Source organism: Babylonia areolata, chromosome 21 (genome assembly GCF_041734735.1).
Source record: "Babylonia areolata isolate BAREFJ2019XMU chromosome 21, ASM4173473v1, whole genome shotgun sequence".
In the NCBI taxonomy this organism is placed as follows: Eukaryota; Metazoa; Mollusca; class Gastropoda; order Neogastropoda; family Buccinidae; genus Babylonia; species Babylonia areolata.
In genome coordinates, this window is record NC_134896.1 from 9,668,386 (window position 1) to 9,686,564 (window position 18,179).

Consider the following 18,179-nt stretch of genomic DNA (forward strand, 5'->3'; position numbering starts at 1 on the left):
TTGATTCTTGAATGACCAACTTCATTTGGAACAAAATCCCGAGTCGGGAGGCTTGTAAGGGGACGTTACTCTGGATCTTCCGATTGCATGACCACTGCGAACGGAGCAGAAGATGGCAATGTCACTTTCGATTTTGTTGCGAAGATGTTGCATGAAAAACAAGCAGGTATTGCATCGCTTATTAAGTACAAGACAAACGTCTGAAACGACAGACAATGCGGATATTGTCATTGCTGGTGGTGGCATGGTCGGAGCATCGATGGCATGTGCTCTGGGTAATGTGACTTTTTTTTTCATTTATATGTTCCCACATGTGATAATGGTGGTGTATGTGATGATAATCACGTAATCGTTTTCTTTATGCAACCAATAGTGATATGATTTTGTGGGGTGGGGGTGGGTGGATACGATACAGTTTGTGATACAAGGTGTGATCATGCAGGCTGTAGTTACAGCTGATGTGGGTTTTTTTTGGGGGGGGTTGTTTGTTTTTTTTACCCTAGGATACCAGTGAGAACTGTACACTTCCCAAGGTGGAAGACAATTGCATTCTCCCATTTTGGTGAGCAATGGAGGTCTTGTTGATGGCCTTAGTCCTGCTGGGAAGCGACTGCTTTCTGGACTGCTATGTCATCAGCATGTTTGTGGGTGAAGTCACTTTCTCCAAGAGATCATTAATCAATTTGATATTGATTGGGAAGAAGGATGGTCCCAGCTCCAATCCCTGTGGTACACCTGATCTAACACTCACATTGTCTGACTGAGCTCCCACCACCTCAACTGTGTTTTGTATGCCTGAGAGGAAGCCACCAGCCCAACAACTGACATCATCCCTAATTCCTTAGTGATGGCTTTTGTTTGGGAGGAGGCTGTGTTTAACTTTGCAAAATTCATGACAAGGGTGTTTGTCTGTCTGTCCTATATTAATTCATTAATTAGTTCCAAGAGCTGAATCTCAGAAGACCGCTGTCTTCTGAATCCATACTGCTGACTGCACAGAAGTCACAATGTCCTGCAGTACTTTGCATGAGATGCAGGTCAGAGAGGACTGTAGTTTGCTGGATCATAGTGCTTCCCTTCCTGGTAAATATCAGTGTGACATATAAGTCCCTCCATTCTGAGGGAACTTGACCAATCGAGAAGGATGACTGATAAATGATAGTACATACATGGGCAGCTTTTATCATTAATTTTTTTTTCTTCTTTTTATAATCTTGGCGATACAGTCAGGTCCTTTGGCTTTATGAGGGTCCAGGTTTTTCAAAAGGCATCTGATACCTTTCTCAGTGATGTCGGTGGTACTTAGCCTGTTTGACCTTCCTTGCAGAAGTTTGCATACCCACGGAGCATTTGTAATTGTTTTTGTTGTTGTTGATTGTTTTGTTTTTGTTTTGTTTTTTTGTTTGTTTTTTGTTGTTGTTTTCTGAGGGGGGGCAGGGGGCTAGGAGGGGTGCTGCAAAAGCAATACTTTGGGCAAGCATCAATTTTATGTACAGTTGAGTTGTTATTACAACAGCTGCAAAACTACACTCAGAAAAATCTTTTTGGGGAGTGAGATGGTATGGGGAGAAAGGTTGTATGGGGCTTTTGAATTTTATAACATTCATTACAAGTACTTCATGAATCTTTTAACAAAAAAGCTTCTCTATCCAGTATCATGAGTACGTGTAACTTTAATTGATATTTTTAATTTTTATTTGTTCTAAGCTTACAGTGAGAGTTTCGCAGAGAAAAGAATTGTGATGCTTGAAGCTGCTCCTGACAGAGGGGAATTTCAGCTGCCTGCTCGGTACAGCAACAGAACATGTGCCCTCAGTCCAGCAACAGTCAGTTTGCTGTCAAGTGAGTAAGCATATTGCAGTACTGACTTACACACGTTTACAGACACATGCAGTGATTATGCAAATAGTATACATGGAAACACTCAGTTATCATGTTTACAGACATGTTCATGTTGTTGTTACCTTTGTGAAATCCAAGTTACACATATTTTATTATTCTCTTGCTCTGATAATAACTGGTCTGCACCCCCTTACACACACACACACACACACACACACACACACACACATGCGCGCGCACCACACATGCACACACGCACATGCGCATAAACACACCAGTGCCAGAGTATTGTCAGTTTGTCTTTGGGAAGAGCAGCCTAAATCTTCCATAGAGAATTCTTTAGGGGTTTAGATACACACACACACACACACACACACACACACACACACACACACACACACACACACACACACACACATCCCACCCCCACACACAGTGACATACACACACTCATATACACACATACACTTGCGCTCATAAAAGATTCATTCATATATGCCAGTTCTCAGCTCATGTTGTTTTGTTTTGTTTTTTATATAATCACGCATCCAATACAAAAAATATGCCTAGCAGAATCCTTTTTAATGCAAAAGATCATTTATTGTGATGGTTCTTTTTAGGTTTTGGTGCTTGGCAAGAAATAGAACAAATGAGATGTCAGCCAGTGCGACGAATGCAAGTAAGTATTTTTTTGTCAGTGAAATGAGAAGTTGATTTCGAGGAATTATATTATATAAAGTTGCCCAGGGTTCGTCACTAACGGGAGCGCTGAGTGGAACGCTCTGAAAAAACAAATTGCGCTCTGGAAAATTCCTTGACTCAGAGCGCTTGCGCTCTTGATTTTGAAAAGACATAAGCATACACTACTGTATCTAAATTGTTATTCCATTGTCCATCACAAACAAGAGTCAAAAGCGCGATCGTTTTACATTTACCGAAGTTTGAAAGCCGTCTGTTTACGTTTTGTTAGTTCAACCGGAAGTAGGCCTAGTGAAGTGTGGTCCAAGGAAGAGAAGGCCAAACTTTCAAAAGCGTCAGAAAACTGAGAAGCCAGAAAGTGAGAGTGAGGAGAATGGATTAAGTGACTCAAGTATCGAAGAGGAATTGATGTAAACAAGAATTTGGTGTCATATACTGTACCATGTCAAACTGATGCAAACTAGGCCTATTGGTTTGCTCTGCTTGGCCAAATTTCGCGCGGCTAACAGTGAAAAGATGGGCCCACCGCTCTCAGCCAATCAAACTCCTCCTTTAAAGGTGAGAAAATGAATTTATGTTTGAGACTTGTTGCTCTATGTTTTTAGTGTGCGCTCTTAGTTTTCAGTTTGCGCTCATCAAAATTCTGAAACTAGAGCGCAGGCGCTCATGTGAAAAAATGTTAATGACGAACCCTGTTGCCACATTGTAATAATACGTTAAGTGCCTTTTAGACGTCAGCAGCAGACATAAAAAAATATTGCCATAGTGCCTGTAAGACATCCACTAACGTCTAGCATGGATTTTGATTTTTCCCTTCATGAGAGTTTGAAACAGTAAATGTAAACAGACTCTGAATGGTTAGTTTAATGTGTCTGGTGTCACAAGTTGTTGTTTATGATTGATTATTTTATTCAAGTTGGATTACATGATAACATCTGACAGTTTTTTCATAAAGAATTACACCAGCCTTCTGTTGAGCAAACAGTAAAGAACAAGATATCATCTGTTTCCTGTCATTCAATCTCTGTAACTCCACCTCGGTGTGATTCTGACCCTTTAACATGTTCCCAGGTGTGGGACGCATGCTCAGAGTCCATGATTGCCTTCAGCAAGGAAGACATGACAGAGCCCTTGGCCTACATCGTAGAGAATGATGTGATTCTCGGGGCCATCATGAGAAGACTGCGGAGCGCACCGAATCCTGTGGAGGTGCGTTTCAAGACGTCGGCGAAGGCCTTCAACATTCCGTACGTGGCGGAAGCGGAGCAGACAAGTAAGCATCCCTGGGTGGGCATGGACCTTGGCCAGGGCAAGAGCATCCGTACACGGCTGTTGGTGAGTTGAGAGGATTAGTGTTGGTGAGTGAGGGGGATTAGTGTTGGTGAGTGAGGGGATTAGTGTTGGTAAGTGAGAGGATTAGAGTTCATGAGTGAGGGGATTAGTGTTGGTGAGTGAGATTATTGGTGATGAGTGAGAGGATTGTTCTTGGAGAGAGAGATTGTGTGTATCTGAGAGAGATGGGGTTTGGAGGGGAGGAGAGAGAGAGGGATGGAGAGATAAAAGATTGCATGTCTCGGCAGGAATGTCAGACCCCTGCCAGAGTCTGTGCTAGTTGGGTCACGGTAAGTATGTTATTTTTTAAAAAATTGCCGTATAAAGAGCACAGGAACAGGAGTCATGATGGCTGCCGGAAAAAGAGGGCGCTAGCCAGCGGGACAAAGGGGAGGTTACCTACTTCCGGGAGGTTATCGGCCGTAGTTACTTTCGTTTTCTCCGCATAGGCAGATAGTAGTTTGCACAGGACAGGAATGTCAGACCCCTGCCAGAGTCTGCACTAGTTGGGTCACGGTAAGTATGTTATTTAAACGTAATTTTAGATAGAAAATTTCCTTTTACATTCATTCAGTTTATGGTGTTTTTGTGTGTGTGTGTGTGCTTGTGTGTGTTTTTGTGGGGGTTTTTTGTTTGTTTGTTTTTTTAAGTGGAGTTGATTGAAAGAGAAGATACAGAGATAGACTTACACAGAGAGAATAGAAAAAGAGTTTGTATGTAAAGGAGAAAAGAAAAAAAAAGAACTTTGTATATTATGAAGATGATAACCGATATGATATGAAAAAAAGTTGGGTTTTTTCTGACAGAGGTTTACACTTCTCTTTGATTGGATATCATATAATATTGTTTCATAATACTTTTTGTCACAACGCTCTCCTCCTAGTCAGGTGTGTTACCTCAAGGCCACCTCTCACTGATATGTTTGGGAGGCAGAAAAGAGAAAGTAGTAGGAGCCTGTGTCAAGAAAAAGAAAAGCCACATCTTCATTGTTAAATTAAACTTACGTGATCATTTGTTTGCAGATTCAGTTTCAGTTCCTCAAGGAGGCGTCATTGCGTTCGGACAAATCCATATACACTACACCACATCTGCTGGGCAGACACCTGACAGCAGCATAACCCAACATGCTCAGTCAGGCCGTGAGCGCCTGCATGTATATATGTATGCCTGTCAGAGTGGATTTCTTCTAAAGAATTTTGCCAGAAGACAACACTTTTAGTGCATGTGGTGTGGTATGTGGGACCTCAGTTTAACTCACTCAGTACGGCCAGTCCTGTCTTCTCCTCTACACAGACCCCCCTGATGTCCAGTGGGTGTCTGAATGACCCAACCTTTAGCTTCCGTCATCAGAATTCACCTCTTCAGTATAAGAGCCTTCCGCTTGCAATATTTTGATGATGGTAATTGGGGTGAAAAGCTGTTAACGTCGTCCCTTTCACCGTTCGTATGGAGAGAGTTATCGTCACATTGGTATGACTAGACGTTCAGTTTGATTTTCCAGTCGAGTTTGGAAGAAAGTGCACAGTATTGGCAGATGAACATCCTATCCCTTCTGCCACCTTCTCCTTGTTTTCAGATTGGTGCCGATGGAGCCAAGTCAGCGGTCAGGTCAGCTGCCAAAATGCACACAATGCAGTGGGGGTACCAGCAAACAGCTGTGGTGGCTACCCTCAAGCTAGGAGAGGTATGTTTTTCCGTCTGAAATGTGTCTGCACGCAAGCTTTGTTAGAGTTGGGCATTTTACTTTCAGGAAAGGTGTTTTTGTTTCAAGTGTGTGCACACACTCATCTTTGTTGGAGCTGTTGGACATCTTTGGTTGGAAGTGGAAAACCATGGCATTAAAGCATTATAGAAAAAAATTAAGATAATGTTAAGGGATCAGAGTATCTTTCATTGTTAAAAAAATAAAATAAAATAAAATATTCAAAAAGAAGAAGAAAAGAAAGGTTTAGTTTGTTGATGTGAACTCTTCCTCAAAGTGAAAGAAAACCAGAACACTTTTAAGTCTTTGGCAGCAGTAAGGGGAACCTTGCAAAGACCCAGCCGGTGTATAAGACCTCATAGGGATCATCTAACGGAAACCTATGCTTCCAGAGAATAGTCTGTGACAGCTTGTTTGCAGATAAAGCATGGGAAGCAGTCATCATACAGGGGCATAGGAATAAGATGCAAATATTAGAAACTGCCCTATGGATACAGTTACCTTGCAGAGCAGTTCTGACATAAAATGACACAAGTCAAAAGCCTGGTACTGTTTGTCAAAGGATAAAAACATATTTATTTTTCTTGAAGCAATGTTTGCGAGCTTGCAACAGAAATGCCTGGGGAATATGATCATTTGCAGGCACGCACGCACACATGCACCATGCACGCACGCACGCATACAGTGCCAGAGTAGAGTGTTGTCAGATTGTCTCTGGAAAGAGGAGCCTAAACCTTACATAGAGAATTCTTCAGTGGTTTAGATATAATACAACTGCATACCAACAAAACAACACAATACACACACACACCTACACACACACACACACACACACACACACACACACACACACACACACACACACACACACACACACACACACACACACACACACACACACACACACACACACACAGACGCACACACACACACACACACACACACACGCACGCACGCAGTGACATACACACGGTCATTTTCACACATACACTTGCGCTCATAAAACTAAATGATTCATGCATATATGCCAGTTCTCAGCTCATGTTGTTTTGTTTTGTTTTTTATATGAACAGGTTTATTTTCTTTCTTTTTTTTTCTTTCTTTTTTTTTATGGGTTCCTGGGAACTATGGGAATTATGCAAAGAAAAAAGATACAATCAAAGTGATCAACAGGTGATTTCTGTGTGAAGTATTTTAACTTTGACTCTTCCGTCTGCCAGACATCGTTCATGGTACACTGCTGGATCCATTTGTGATCGTGATGTCTTTCCCTCCAATCTGCAGGCATCAGAGAACACTGTGGCATGGCAGAGGTTCCTTCCAACAGGCCCAATAGCATTGCTGCCAGTGAGTATGATCTAAGTCTGTACTTTCTTAATGTATTCTATACTGTCCGATGACTTCCTTCATTATACTCTCTGTACTGGCCGTTTGTTTATGTTAAAAGAAAAATATCTATTAAAAAAAAAAAAAAAAAGGAGTGCAATTACGTACAGCGTTGAAATTTTGTGATAATATAAAGAATAGAATGGACTAACCTTCCACAAAGTTTCAAAGCATTCACCTAATTATTGAGTGATTTATTGTATTTTGAAAAAAAATCCATGTTTTTCACAACTGACATAAAGGGGGTGGGATTTTCTCATATAACAAATATTTGACAAATGTGGTCTTTTGTAACCATAATTGTAGCAACTGAATGGGCAAATGTGTATGCACAGTGGATATCCACCATAGAATCAGTTTACATTCGACTTTGAGCCACAGTACTTGCCGAAGTTGACGGAGACACCATCTCGTCGAGCGAGTGAGCGAGAAGGGTGACTGTACGCTCGCATTTTCAGCCACAATAAAAGTGCACGTGCACTTTTGGGTGACTGTAGAACAGAGCTGTGCCATTTAGTTTCGCACAAAACTGTTAACCAATAAACTACAAATTTTTTTTAACTCGAGGTACGCTTTCGCATACCACGGAAACAAAACCTTGTGCACATGAAGTACACAATAGTAAATCTTTCTTATTTCTTTTTTATTATGAAAAGACAAATGTAAACATATACACTCATAATTTTAAAAAATTGTCAACAGATCTGATTTGTTTTGTAAGTTCACTTTTTGTATAAACTCTTTGTTTCAAATGTTTAAGATCATTTTACGACTTCTTTTCAAAAATGATATTTCTCTTTTTGATTTTCTCAAAATTTTCTTAGGACATGTAATTGCACATGTTTGTGTAAGCATTTTGTTTGTTTGCTTTCGATATTGTGTGTCAGTGGGGTGCATGGTCATGTATTTATACTGTGTGTACAAGTTTTGTTTTGTAAAACAGGATGCTATGATAATTATTATTTTCATCATCATTATCATCATTGACTAGCTCACTGTCTCTTTCTGTTTTTTTTCTCCCCACACTTCAGTTGTCGGATGAGTTCAGTTCCTTGGTGTGGACAACAACACCAGAAAATGCTAAGAACCTTCTGCAGGTCCCAGAGGAGAGCTTTGTGGATGCTATCAACGATGCTTATGTGAGTTTGCTGTGGGTTATGTTGTTGTTTTTTGTTGTTGGGTTTTTGTTTTGTTTTTTTGTTGTTTTTATTCTCCATACTGTGGAAGGGCAACAGACTTTGGAAAGAGTATTTTCTCTTTTAACCATGATTATTTTCCTTTTTGCTCTTTGTTTTGTTACAGTTGAGGAAATGGTATATGTATATGTGAAAATGTATGTATGTGAAAATGTATGTATGTATGTAGATAGAGTTTGTCAGGTCTCTACCTGCCACAGGTACCATGTAACCCTGTGCTACCTGTCACATGCGGGCAGATGGAGCTCGACAGCCCGGGAAGGCAGTCCATCTAAGACAAGGAAAAGTCTGAAGTAAAACCCATGAAGTGCTAAGGAATGCAGGACAGTCTCGACATGCATTGACCCTGGGTCCATGGCCATGTCCCGACTTTCAGTAGCCGTGCCCCCGTGCCTCCGAGGAAGGTTTTTGAGCCAGAGGCTAGGACAAGGACAGTCTGATATAAAACCTACGACCTGAGGACCTCACTGTCACCGTCCCAGCTTGCTAGGCTATGGCAGATGAACCACGGGTGTAAAGGGTGGGGCCAGTACTGCGCACACTGCACTCCACCTAAAAATTCCATTGCGCAGGCTTGAAGGACACGTCCACGTCCGCGCCACCAACTATTCCAAGCCCTGTAGCGATGAGAAAGGGGCGAAAACGGCAGGTGGAAGATGTCACTGGAAGCCGCAGTTCCAATCCTGCATGCAGGCGGTTCAGGATATTGGTCGCCTGATTGTTGACCCGGAGGTGACAGCATCACTCGGCAGCACCCTGAACGACAAAGCAGCCTTTTCTAGGGACAGCACTGCTTGCTCCACACGGAGAGGGGCCTAGAAAAGGTGGTCCAAACAAATGCTCATCTCCATACCCCCCAGTTGGCTAGCCGCGGTCAACGGGCATCTCCAAACGCGGTCGAACAACAATAGAGAAGAAAAGGCCAGCACCTGCCTCACAATTAGGTGCAAAAGGACTAAAGGTAGCATGCTGGAACATCCGAACCATGCGTGACTCTGCAGACAGCAACCACCCAGAAAGGCGTTCCGCTCTAGTCGCACACGAACTTCAGAGACTGAACATTGACATTGCTGCCGTCAGCGAAGTCCGCTTTGCAGGGAAAGGCAGCCTCCAGGAACACGGCGCTGGGTACACCCTCTACTGGTCAGGCAAGCCAGAGACCGAGAGACGCCTTTATGGCGTAGGCTTTATGGTCAGGAGCACCATTGCCTCCAAGCTTGAAAACCTGCCAACAGGACACTCAGACCGAATTATGTCCATGCGCCTCCCACTACGGAACAAACAGCATGCCACTCTGTTCAGCGTGTACGCTCCAACCCTCCAAGCGGACCCCACAGAAAAGGTCAAGTTTTACACTGATCTGCGCAACCTCGTTCAGAACACCCCTGCTGACGACAAGGTCATCATCCTTGGCGACTTCAATGCCAGAGTTGGCCAAGATTCAGAAGCCTGGAAAGGAGTCCTTGGCAAGCATGGCGTTGGTAATTGCAACGACAATGGGCGCCTTCTTCTCGAGTTCTGTGCAGAGCAGCAGTTTACCATCACCAACACCATTTTCCAGCAGAAGGACAGCCTGAAGACAACGTGGATGCATCCTCGGTCCAAACATTGGCACCTCATTGATTACATCCTGATGCGCCAGAGAGACGTACGAGACGTCCTACACACCCGAGTGATGCCCAGCGCGGAGTGTCATACTGACCACCGCCCGTCCGCAGCAAGCTCAGGCTCCACTTCAAGCCCAAACCAAAGAAGGAGATTTCCCTAGAAAAATTCCGTTGCAACTTTCGTAGTGAATTGGGGTGAAAAGCTGTTCAGTCGTCCTTCACGTTACGAAATGGAGAAGTTACGTCACATGGTTGACTGCCGTCATTGACTCTTCCAGTCGAGTGGAAGAAGTCACGTATGGCAGATGAAATCCTATCCATCTCTGCACTCTCTTTTCAATGAGCCGAATGGAGCCAGTCAGCGGTTCATCGCGCAAAATACACAATGCAGGTGGGGTTGACAGCAAAACTGTGTGGCTAACCTCAGGAGAGTATGTTTTCCGTCCGAAATTGTCTGGCACGCAAGCTTTAGAGAGTTGGGCACTTACTCAGAAGGTGTTTGTTCACGTGTGGTCACAACCGTCTTTGTGAGCTGTTGGAACGTCTTTGGCTATTGGAAGGCAAACACCATGGCATAGCTTCTGAGATTAAAAAATTAGGTATGTTAAGGATGCAGAGAGCTTTCACTTTGTGTAAAGAAAATTAATAAATACCATGTTATAAAGAAGAAGAAAGAAAGGTTTAGTTGTTGATGTGAACTCCTCAATACAGAAAACCAGAACTTCTTAGTCTTGGCAGCGAGGAACCTTGCAAAGACCCAGCCGTGTTAGACCTCATAGGACATAACGGAACCTAGCTCCAGAAAAGTTGTGAACATTTTTCGCCTTAAGCATGCGAACGCACTATCATACATGGGCTAGGAATAATGCATACCATTAGAACTGCCTAGTGATACAGTTCACTAGCGAGCAGTTGACCATAAATCACACAAGTCAAGAGCCTGGTACGTTTGTCCAAAGATAAACAATTTTTTTTCTGAAGCAATGTTTGGAGCTTGCAACAGAAATGCCTGGGGAATATGATCATTTGCAGGCACGCACGCACACATGCACCATGCACGCACGCACGCACACACATGCACATGAACACAACAGTGCCAGAGTAGAGTGTTGTCAGATTGTCTCTGGAAAGAGGAGCCTAAACCTTACATAGAGAATTCTTCAGTGGTTTAGATATAATACAACTGCATACCAAAAAAACAATGCACACACACACACACACACACACACACACACACACACACACACACACACACACACACACACACACACACACACACACACACACACACACACACGCACACACACACACCACCCCCACACACAGTGACATACACACGCTCATTTTCACACATACACTTGCACTCATAAAACTAAATGATTCATGCATATATGCCAGTTCTCAGCTCATGTTGTTTTGTTTTGTTTTTTATATGATCAGGTTTATTTTCTTTCTTTCTTTTCTTTTTTTTTGTGGGTTCCTGGGAACTATGGGAATTATGCAAAGAAAAAAGATACAATCAAAGTGATCAACAGGTGATTTCTGTGTGAAGTATTTTAACTTTGACTCTTCCGTCTGCCAGACATCGTTCATGGTACACTGCTGGATCCATTTGTGATCGTGATGTCTTTCCCTCCAATCTGCAGGCATCAGAGAACACTGTGGCATGGCAGAGGTTCCTTCCAACAGGCCCAATAGCATTGCTGCCAGTGAGTATGATCTAAGTCTGTACTTTCTTAATGTATTCTATACTGTCCGATGACTTCCTTCATTATACTCTCTGTACTGACCGTTTGTTTAGTTAAAAGAAAAATATCTATTAAAAAAAAAATTTAAAAAAAAGGAGTGCAATTACGTACAGCGTTGAAATTTTGTGATAATATAAAGAATAGAATGGACTAACCTTCCACAAAGTTTCAAAGCATTCACCTAATTATTGAGTGATTATTGTATTTTGAAAAAAAATCCATGTTTTTCACAACTGACATAAAGGGGGTGGGATTTTCTCATATAACAAATATTTGACAAATGTGGTCTTTTGTAACCATAATTGTAGCAACTGAATGGGCAAATGTGTATGCACAGTGGATATCCACCATAGAATCAGTTTACATTCGACTTTGAGCCACAGTACTTGCCGAAGTTGACGGAGACACCATCTCGTCGAGCGAGCGAGCAAGAAGGGTGACTGTACGCTCGCATTTTCAGCCACAATAAAAGTGCACGTGCACTTTTGGGTGACTGTAGAACAGAGCTGTGCCATTTAGTTTCGCACAAAACTGTTAACCAATAAACTACAAATTTTTTTTAACTCGAGGTACGCTTTCGCATACCACGGAAACAAAACCTTGTGCACATGAAGTACACAATAGTAAATCTTTCTTATTTCTTTTTTATTATGAAAAGACAAATGTAAACATATACACTCATAATTTTAAAAAATTGTCAACAGATCTTCTGATTTGTTTTGTAAGTTCATTTTTTGTATAAACTCTTTGTTTCAAATGTTTAAGATCATTTTACGACTTCTTTTCAAAAATGATATTTCTCTTTTTGATTTTCTCAAAATTTTCTTAGGACATGTAATTGCACATGTTTGTGTAAGCATTTTGTTTGTTTGCTTTCGATATTGTGTGTCAGTGGGGTGCATGGTCATGTATTTATACTGTGTGTACAAGTTTTGTTTTGTAAAACAGGATGCTATGATAATTATTATTTTCATCATCATTATCATCATTGACTAGCTCACTGTCTCTTTCTGGTCTTTTTCTCCCCATACTTCAGTTGTCGGATGAGTTCAGTTCCTTGGTGTGGACAACAACACCAGAAAATGCTAAGAACCTTCTGCAGGTCCCAGAGGAGAGCTTTGTGGATGCTATCAACGATGCTTATGTGAGTTTGCTGTGGGTTCTGTTGTTGTTTTTTGTTGTTAGGGTTGGGTTTTTTTTGGTTTTTTTGTTTTTAATCTCCATTCTATGGACGGGCAACAGACTTTGGAAAGAGTATTTTCTCTTTTAACCATGATTATTTTCCTTTTTGCTCTTTGTTTCGTTACAATTGAGGAAATGGTATATGTATATGTGAAAATGTATGTATGTATGTAGATAGATTTGGTTCTGTTACATGTTCTTTTGTCTGGTTTTGTTGTTTGTTTTTGGTTTTTTTATCCTGTGAAGTGAATGACAGTAACATGACATTGCAGACCTGGTCTGTGTTTCAGTGGCATGAAAGGGATAAGAATGAACTGGCAGGGAAGGCTCTAACGGCCTTTTCACAACTCCTCAGCAACGTCGTACCAGGTGTGTGTTCAGTTTCCTGCATTTGAATTGTTCAGGGATCAGATTTATTTCACTCTCCCCCGTTCTCTCCCTCTGTTTTCTCTCAAACACACCCCCATCCTTTCTCTCTCTCTCTCTCTCTCTCTCTCTCTGTGGTTGCCTACTGTTTTCTTTCCCCTTTTGGGAGGGTCAGGTGTTGGGGGCAAGTTTGTGCTTTCAGTATCCTCCAGCCTTTATAGTCCTGATAAGACCTCTCTCTTCCTCTTTCTGTCTCACTCTGTTGTCACTCTCTCTCTCTCTCTCTCAACTTCTCTCTCTCTCTCACTCTTACAAGGCTTAGGCTTACATGATGCTGTATAACTTAGACAATAACGGAAAAAAGACTTGGGTTACAGGTATTCGAAAATGTTTGTGCTCTTATGGATTTTCTTATGTCTGGGATAACCAGGGTGTTGAAAACGTTTCATGGTTTATAAAATATTTCAAACAAAGAATTGTTGATTGTAGATGGCAGGACTGGCATAACCACATTCAGAGTAGTGACAGATTTGCTGAATATAAGATGTTAAAGTTGACAAATAATGTGGAGCCATACATTGAAATGAAAATGAATAGATATGTGCAATGTGCTTTGACCAAAGTTAGACTTGGTGTATCAGATATTGCCTACCATCGTTTAAGATACAGTGAAAAAAGAGCTGAGAAAGTGTTGTGTTGTTTATGCCATCAATCAGAAATTCACTTTATGTTTTGTTGTCCTTGTTTACTTGACTTAAGGTTGAAACATATCCAGCCTAAGTTTTATAATAACCCATGCCGCTTTAGATTCAGTTTGCTAATGTCATCCAGAAATGAAACTGTATTGTGCAATGTGGCAATATACATTTACAATGCCTTAAAGCGATTGCGTATTGCTATAACTTAGATCATAATATCAACATAGATTGTCAAATATAACAAGCATCTGAAGTGTAAATGTTAAGCAATGTGTTTTTGAAAAGTGTGTGTGTGACTGATATAATTGTGACTTACCCCTTCAGTAAGGGGCTTAGGCCTAAATTTGAATAAACAGTTTCGTATTCGTATTCTCTCTCGCTCTCTCTCACTCTTCAGGGTCTCTCTCTCTCTCTCTCACACACACACACACACAAATGCACACAGACACACACACGCTCTCTCTCTCACTCAACTTTCTCTTACTGTCTCTCACTTGCACACTTTTTCTCTTGCTCTGTCTCCTCTGCCTGTGTTTATCTGTCTGTCTCAGTCCCTCTCACTCTTTCTTTCTGGGGAACCAAACACACGTTTTTTAGTATGTGTTTGTGTGTGTTTTGTTTTGTTTTGTTAAAGCTGCATATCTGCATCATTTCAGTGACATTACTCCCACACCACTCAGTCAACACACATTCTTGTACACAGGTGGTACTGCCATACGCCAGCTGCCACCGACAGTGACCGGCATTGTGGAAAAATCCAGAGCCGCTTTCCCATTGGAACTCGTGCATGCGTCACACTACGTGCGTCCACGTGTGGCGTTGATTGGGTGAGGGATATTACTAAGGTTGTTGTTGTTTTGGGTTTTTTTAATGCTGATTTGTGCATGATTTCTTTGAGTTTTTAATTTCCTTCAGTGTGTGTCCTTCAGTTTTACATATCATCTTTGAGTGTGATTTCAGATTTTTGGTGTTTGTGTGTGCATGTGTATCCAGGCATTATCATGTGACAATGTGTGTCTTGCGAGTGTGTCCGTGCATGTACCCATCTATAAACCATCACTATATTGTTGTTGTTTTTGTCTTCATTATTGTTTTGTTAATGTACTGGTCACTATTGTGTGCCGCCTCTACCCAACTTGAGTGGAGTGCCTTTGCATGATTGCCTAAAACAAAATATAAAACAAAAGTGAACATGGAATAGCAATGTCAACAACAAAGTCTTTTATTAAAAAAAAAAAAAAAAAAAATTCCCTGCAGGGACGCAGCTCATAGGCTTCACCCTCTGGCAGGCCAAGGAGTCAACCTGGGCTTTGGGGACGTCCAGTGCTTGGTCTCAGTCCTTGAACAAGCAGTGGCAGCTGGCAGCGATCTGGGTAAAACTTCTTTTTTTTTAATTTCTTTTTTCATAACAACTTTTCTTCATAAGTGCACATGAACATAAGTTCAGTGTGTGACAGAAGACAGTGTTAAAGCTGATGACCTCCATGGTGTCAGTTCATCCCACTCATCGGAAGAAAAGTTCATGATCAAAATCACACCACACACATACACACACACTCACACACACATATATACACACCCTCACACACAAACACACATTCATCAGAAACACACACATTCATCAAAAACACACATCAGAATCTTCAAGCAAACACATGCTGATAAATTTGCTTAAATATTTGCACTTGTCAGTGAATTGTTTGCATGTGTACAAGAGACAGCAACATCTTAATTTGCTGTTCTGAACAAATGTACACAATTATTCAACAAACATAAAACTGTAAATTGTGATTGTTTTGCCCTTTGTTTACAAAGTAACTGGACTTCGTAATTCTGTCTGTCTCTTCCCGTCAGTCTGTCTGTCTCCCTTTCTTGTCTCCCCCCTCCTCCCTCCGTCTGTCTATCACACAGGGAGGCTTCAAAAGAAATATGATAATTTCAGGGTCACTGAATCACTTGCTGACGTATGAGACGGAGCGTCAGCGCCACAATTTACCTGTTCTGGCAACCATTGATGGCTTGCAGCGCCTCTACAGCACTGACTTCACTCCCTTTGTTTTGGCGCGATCTCTGGGTCTCACAGCTGTCAACTCCATGACCACGTTGAAGGTAGGTTCTGTGTGTGTGTGTGTGTGTGTGTGTGTGTCATTTTCATAGGCTTTGGAGTTTCACCAACAAATACTGCCAAAAAATATTCAATATGATGGCTTCTTGTTGTCAGTTCCACAATTTATTTTTCACACTGCATGATTGTGAAAGCCTTTATAACGTTCAAGTTGTAAAATGTGCAAAATCTAAAACATGAATACCAATCTCTTATTGTTTGATAGTAATCTTCAGTTACTGAGGTTGATATTACTTAACAAGGCATAGACCATGCTTTGGCTCATTTGTGAGATTTTTTTTTCTTCTTTTTTTTTTTCTTTTTTCACTTGTATGGATCTGTGAGTGGGCTTTTGCGTATATTACCATTTTTACCCCACTATTTCAGCAGCCATTTTCAGTTTTGAGATGTATTGTGTGATATGAAATCCTACATTCTTTTTCATTACAGTTGAGATGCTTTTGTTTCTGAAAACCTAGCTGTACAGAAGAATTACGAAAGAAACTTTGTTTTCAGAATTTAATCATCCAGCGAGCTACAGCATAATGGGTTTTCAAGGATGGAAGCAGCACAGAAAGATCTGACGGATTTGTAGGTTATTGTGAACATTTTCTGAAATGTGATCTTCATGATAATATAAACACCTGAAAGTTCATTTTCTAAATATTTCTTTCTCCTACTTTCTTTTTATTTGAAGGAGTCTGCTTGTGCTGGAGAACCACCAGATTAACACAAAACATGTGAATGCATTCTGCTCAGTTGTTGAATGTTGGACTTTGCCATGTAAATTGTTTGAAAGAAGATAAGTGAGTAAAGGGTTTGAACATGTGGGTATATTTTCAAATGTTTAAATTGTCTAGACAGTGAACACTTCACACACAACATGCAAGCACACAATCACAGACACAAATATAAAATGGTAATATATACATGCTCACACACATCCATCAAAATCATGAAAGCATGGATACATTTGTACAAAGCGTGATAGATGGTTTGAAAGCTTTGTTTTCTCTGTACAAATATTGCTGTAGAAATGTTGAATGGAAATTAATTTCAAATAAAAATTCTTTTTAAACATTTCCTGTGTGTGTATTTTTGTTTTGCTCTGTGTGTGTAATTGTGTGTGTATGTCTGTGTATGTGCATGTGCGTATGTGCACGTGTGCGTGTGTGTGTGTGTCTGTGTTGTCCTTGTGTCTTTCTGTTTGTTATAGTTGGTTAAAATGGTGCATCAGAGAAGTGAAACAAATAAGTAAAAATTAAGCTGCTGATATGATTTTGTAAACATAAGAGTGTTTTGCAGACATAAATGTCAGGTGAATATCAACTATGAGCAATAATGAAAAATGGCTTAAAAACCTTGATCTGCAGCAGACAGAGATATTAATAATAAAAAGTTCATCTGTAATGTCTGTATCATTTCCTTAAGTAAAGGTAAAACGATTTGATTAATCCATGAGTTTCTTCACCTTCACGTCTGCTGATGTTAGGGCGCCATTGAAGACAGCACCACCACTCTCCTCCACCTGTCTGCCCTCCATCAGTCAATCTCTGGGATTCCACCAGGTTCATTCCTGTCCATTCTTGGATATTATCTTCCCACAGCTTTCTCTGCCTTCCTTATCTGTGGCTTCCTCTGACAATCCCTCGCAAGATGGTCTCTGCAAGTTCTGTTGAGCAGGAAACATGTCCATACCACTTCATTTTCCACTTCTTGATGATTGTGAGTGGGTCATGAGGTCCTATTGCTTGTTGGATCTTGCTGCAGATCTCTTCATTTGTCACATGATCTGTGTAGTGGCTGCCCAAGATCTTCCTGAGGCATCTCATTTCTGTTGCCAGCATCTTTCTTTGCATGTCTGCTGAGAGTGTCCAAGTTTTGTAGGCATAGAGGAAGAGAGTTAGACTGATAAGGCAAGGTGGCACAGTAGGATTTTGGTGAGCAGGGTGATATTCTTGTCTCTCCAGATGGTTTGGAGTCTTGCTATTGCAACTGTTGTTTCGACATCCCTTACCACAATTTCAGGTTTTGAAGCCTTCATCTGATATGACAGAGCCAAGGTATTTGAACTTCTGCACTGTTTCTAAACTTTTCCCACTGACTTTGATGTCTGAAGTGATACCTAGGGTGCTGTTGGTCATGAGATGTCTTTTTGGCACTGATTTCTATGCTGAATGCAGAGGCTACTTTGTCCAGATGTTCCAGAAAGCATGCCATTTCATGTTCACTCTGTGCAATACCATCAGTATCATTGGCGAAACACATACTGGTGATTGTTCTTCCCCCAATGGCAATTGTGTCTTCATGATCTTCC

At 41.2% G+C, this 18,179-nt stretch overlaps 1 protein-coding gene across 1 annotated transcript; it reads left to right on the top strand.

Annotated features, from left to right (window-relative positions):
* Positions 1-39: 39 nt before the first annotated feature.
* LOC143295785 (ubiquinone biosynthesis monooxygenase COQ6, mitochondrial-like) lies at positions 40-16,940 on the top strand. Its single transcript, XM_076607403.1, has 12 exons — positions 40-275; positions 1,708-1,842; positions 2,463-2,521; positions 3,613-3,876; positions 5,450-5,557; positions 6,860-6,922; positions 7,993-8,100; positions 12,985-13,063; positions 14,462-14,585; positions 15,016-15,131; positions 15,701-15,867; positions 16,379-16,940. Exons 1-12 carry the CDS (start codon positions 113-115, stop codon positions 16,406-16,408), a joined length of 1,416 nt encoding a protein of 471 aa, XP_076463518.1. The 5' UTR covers positions 40-112; the 3' UTR covers positions 16,409-16,940.
* Positions 16,941-18,179: the final 1,239 nt, after the last annotated feature.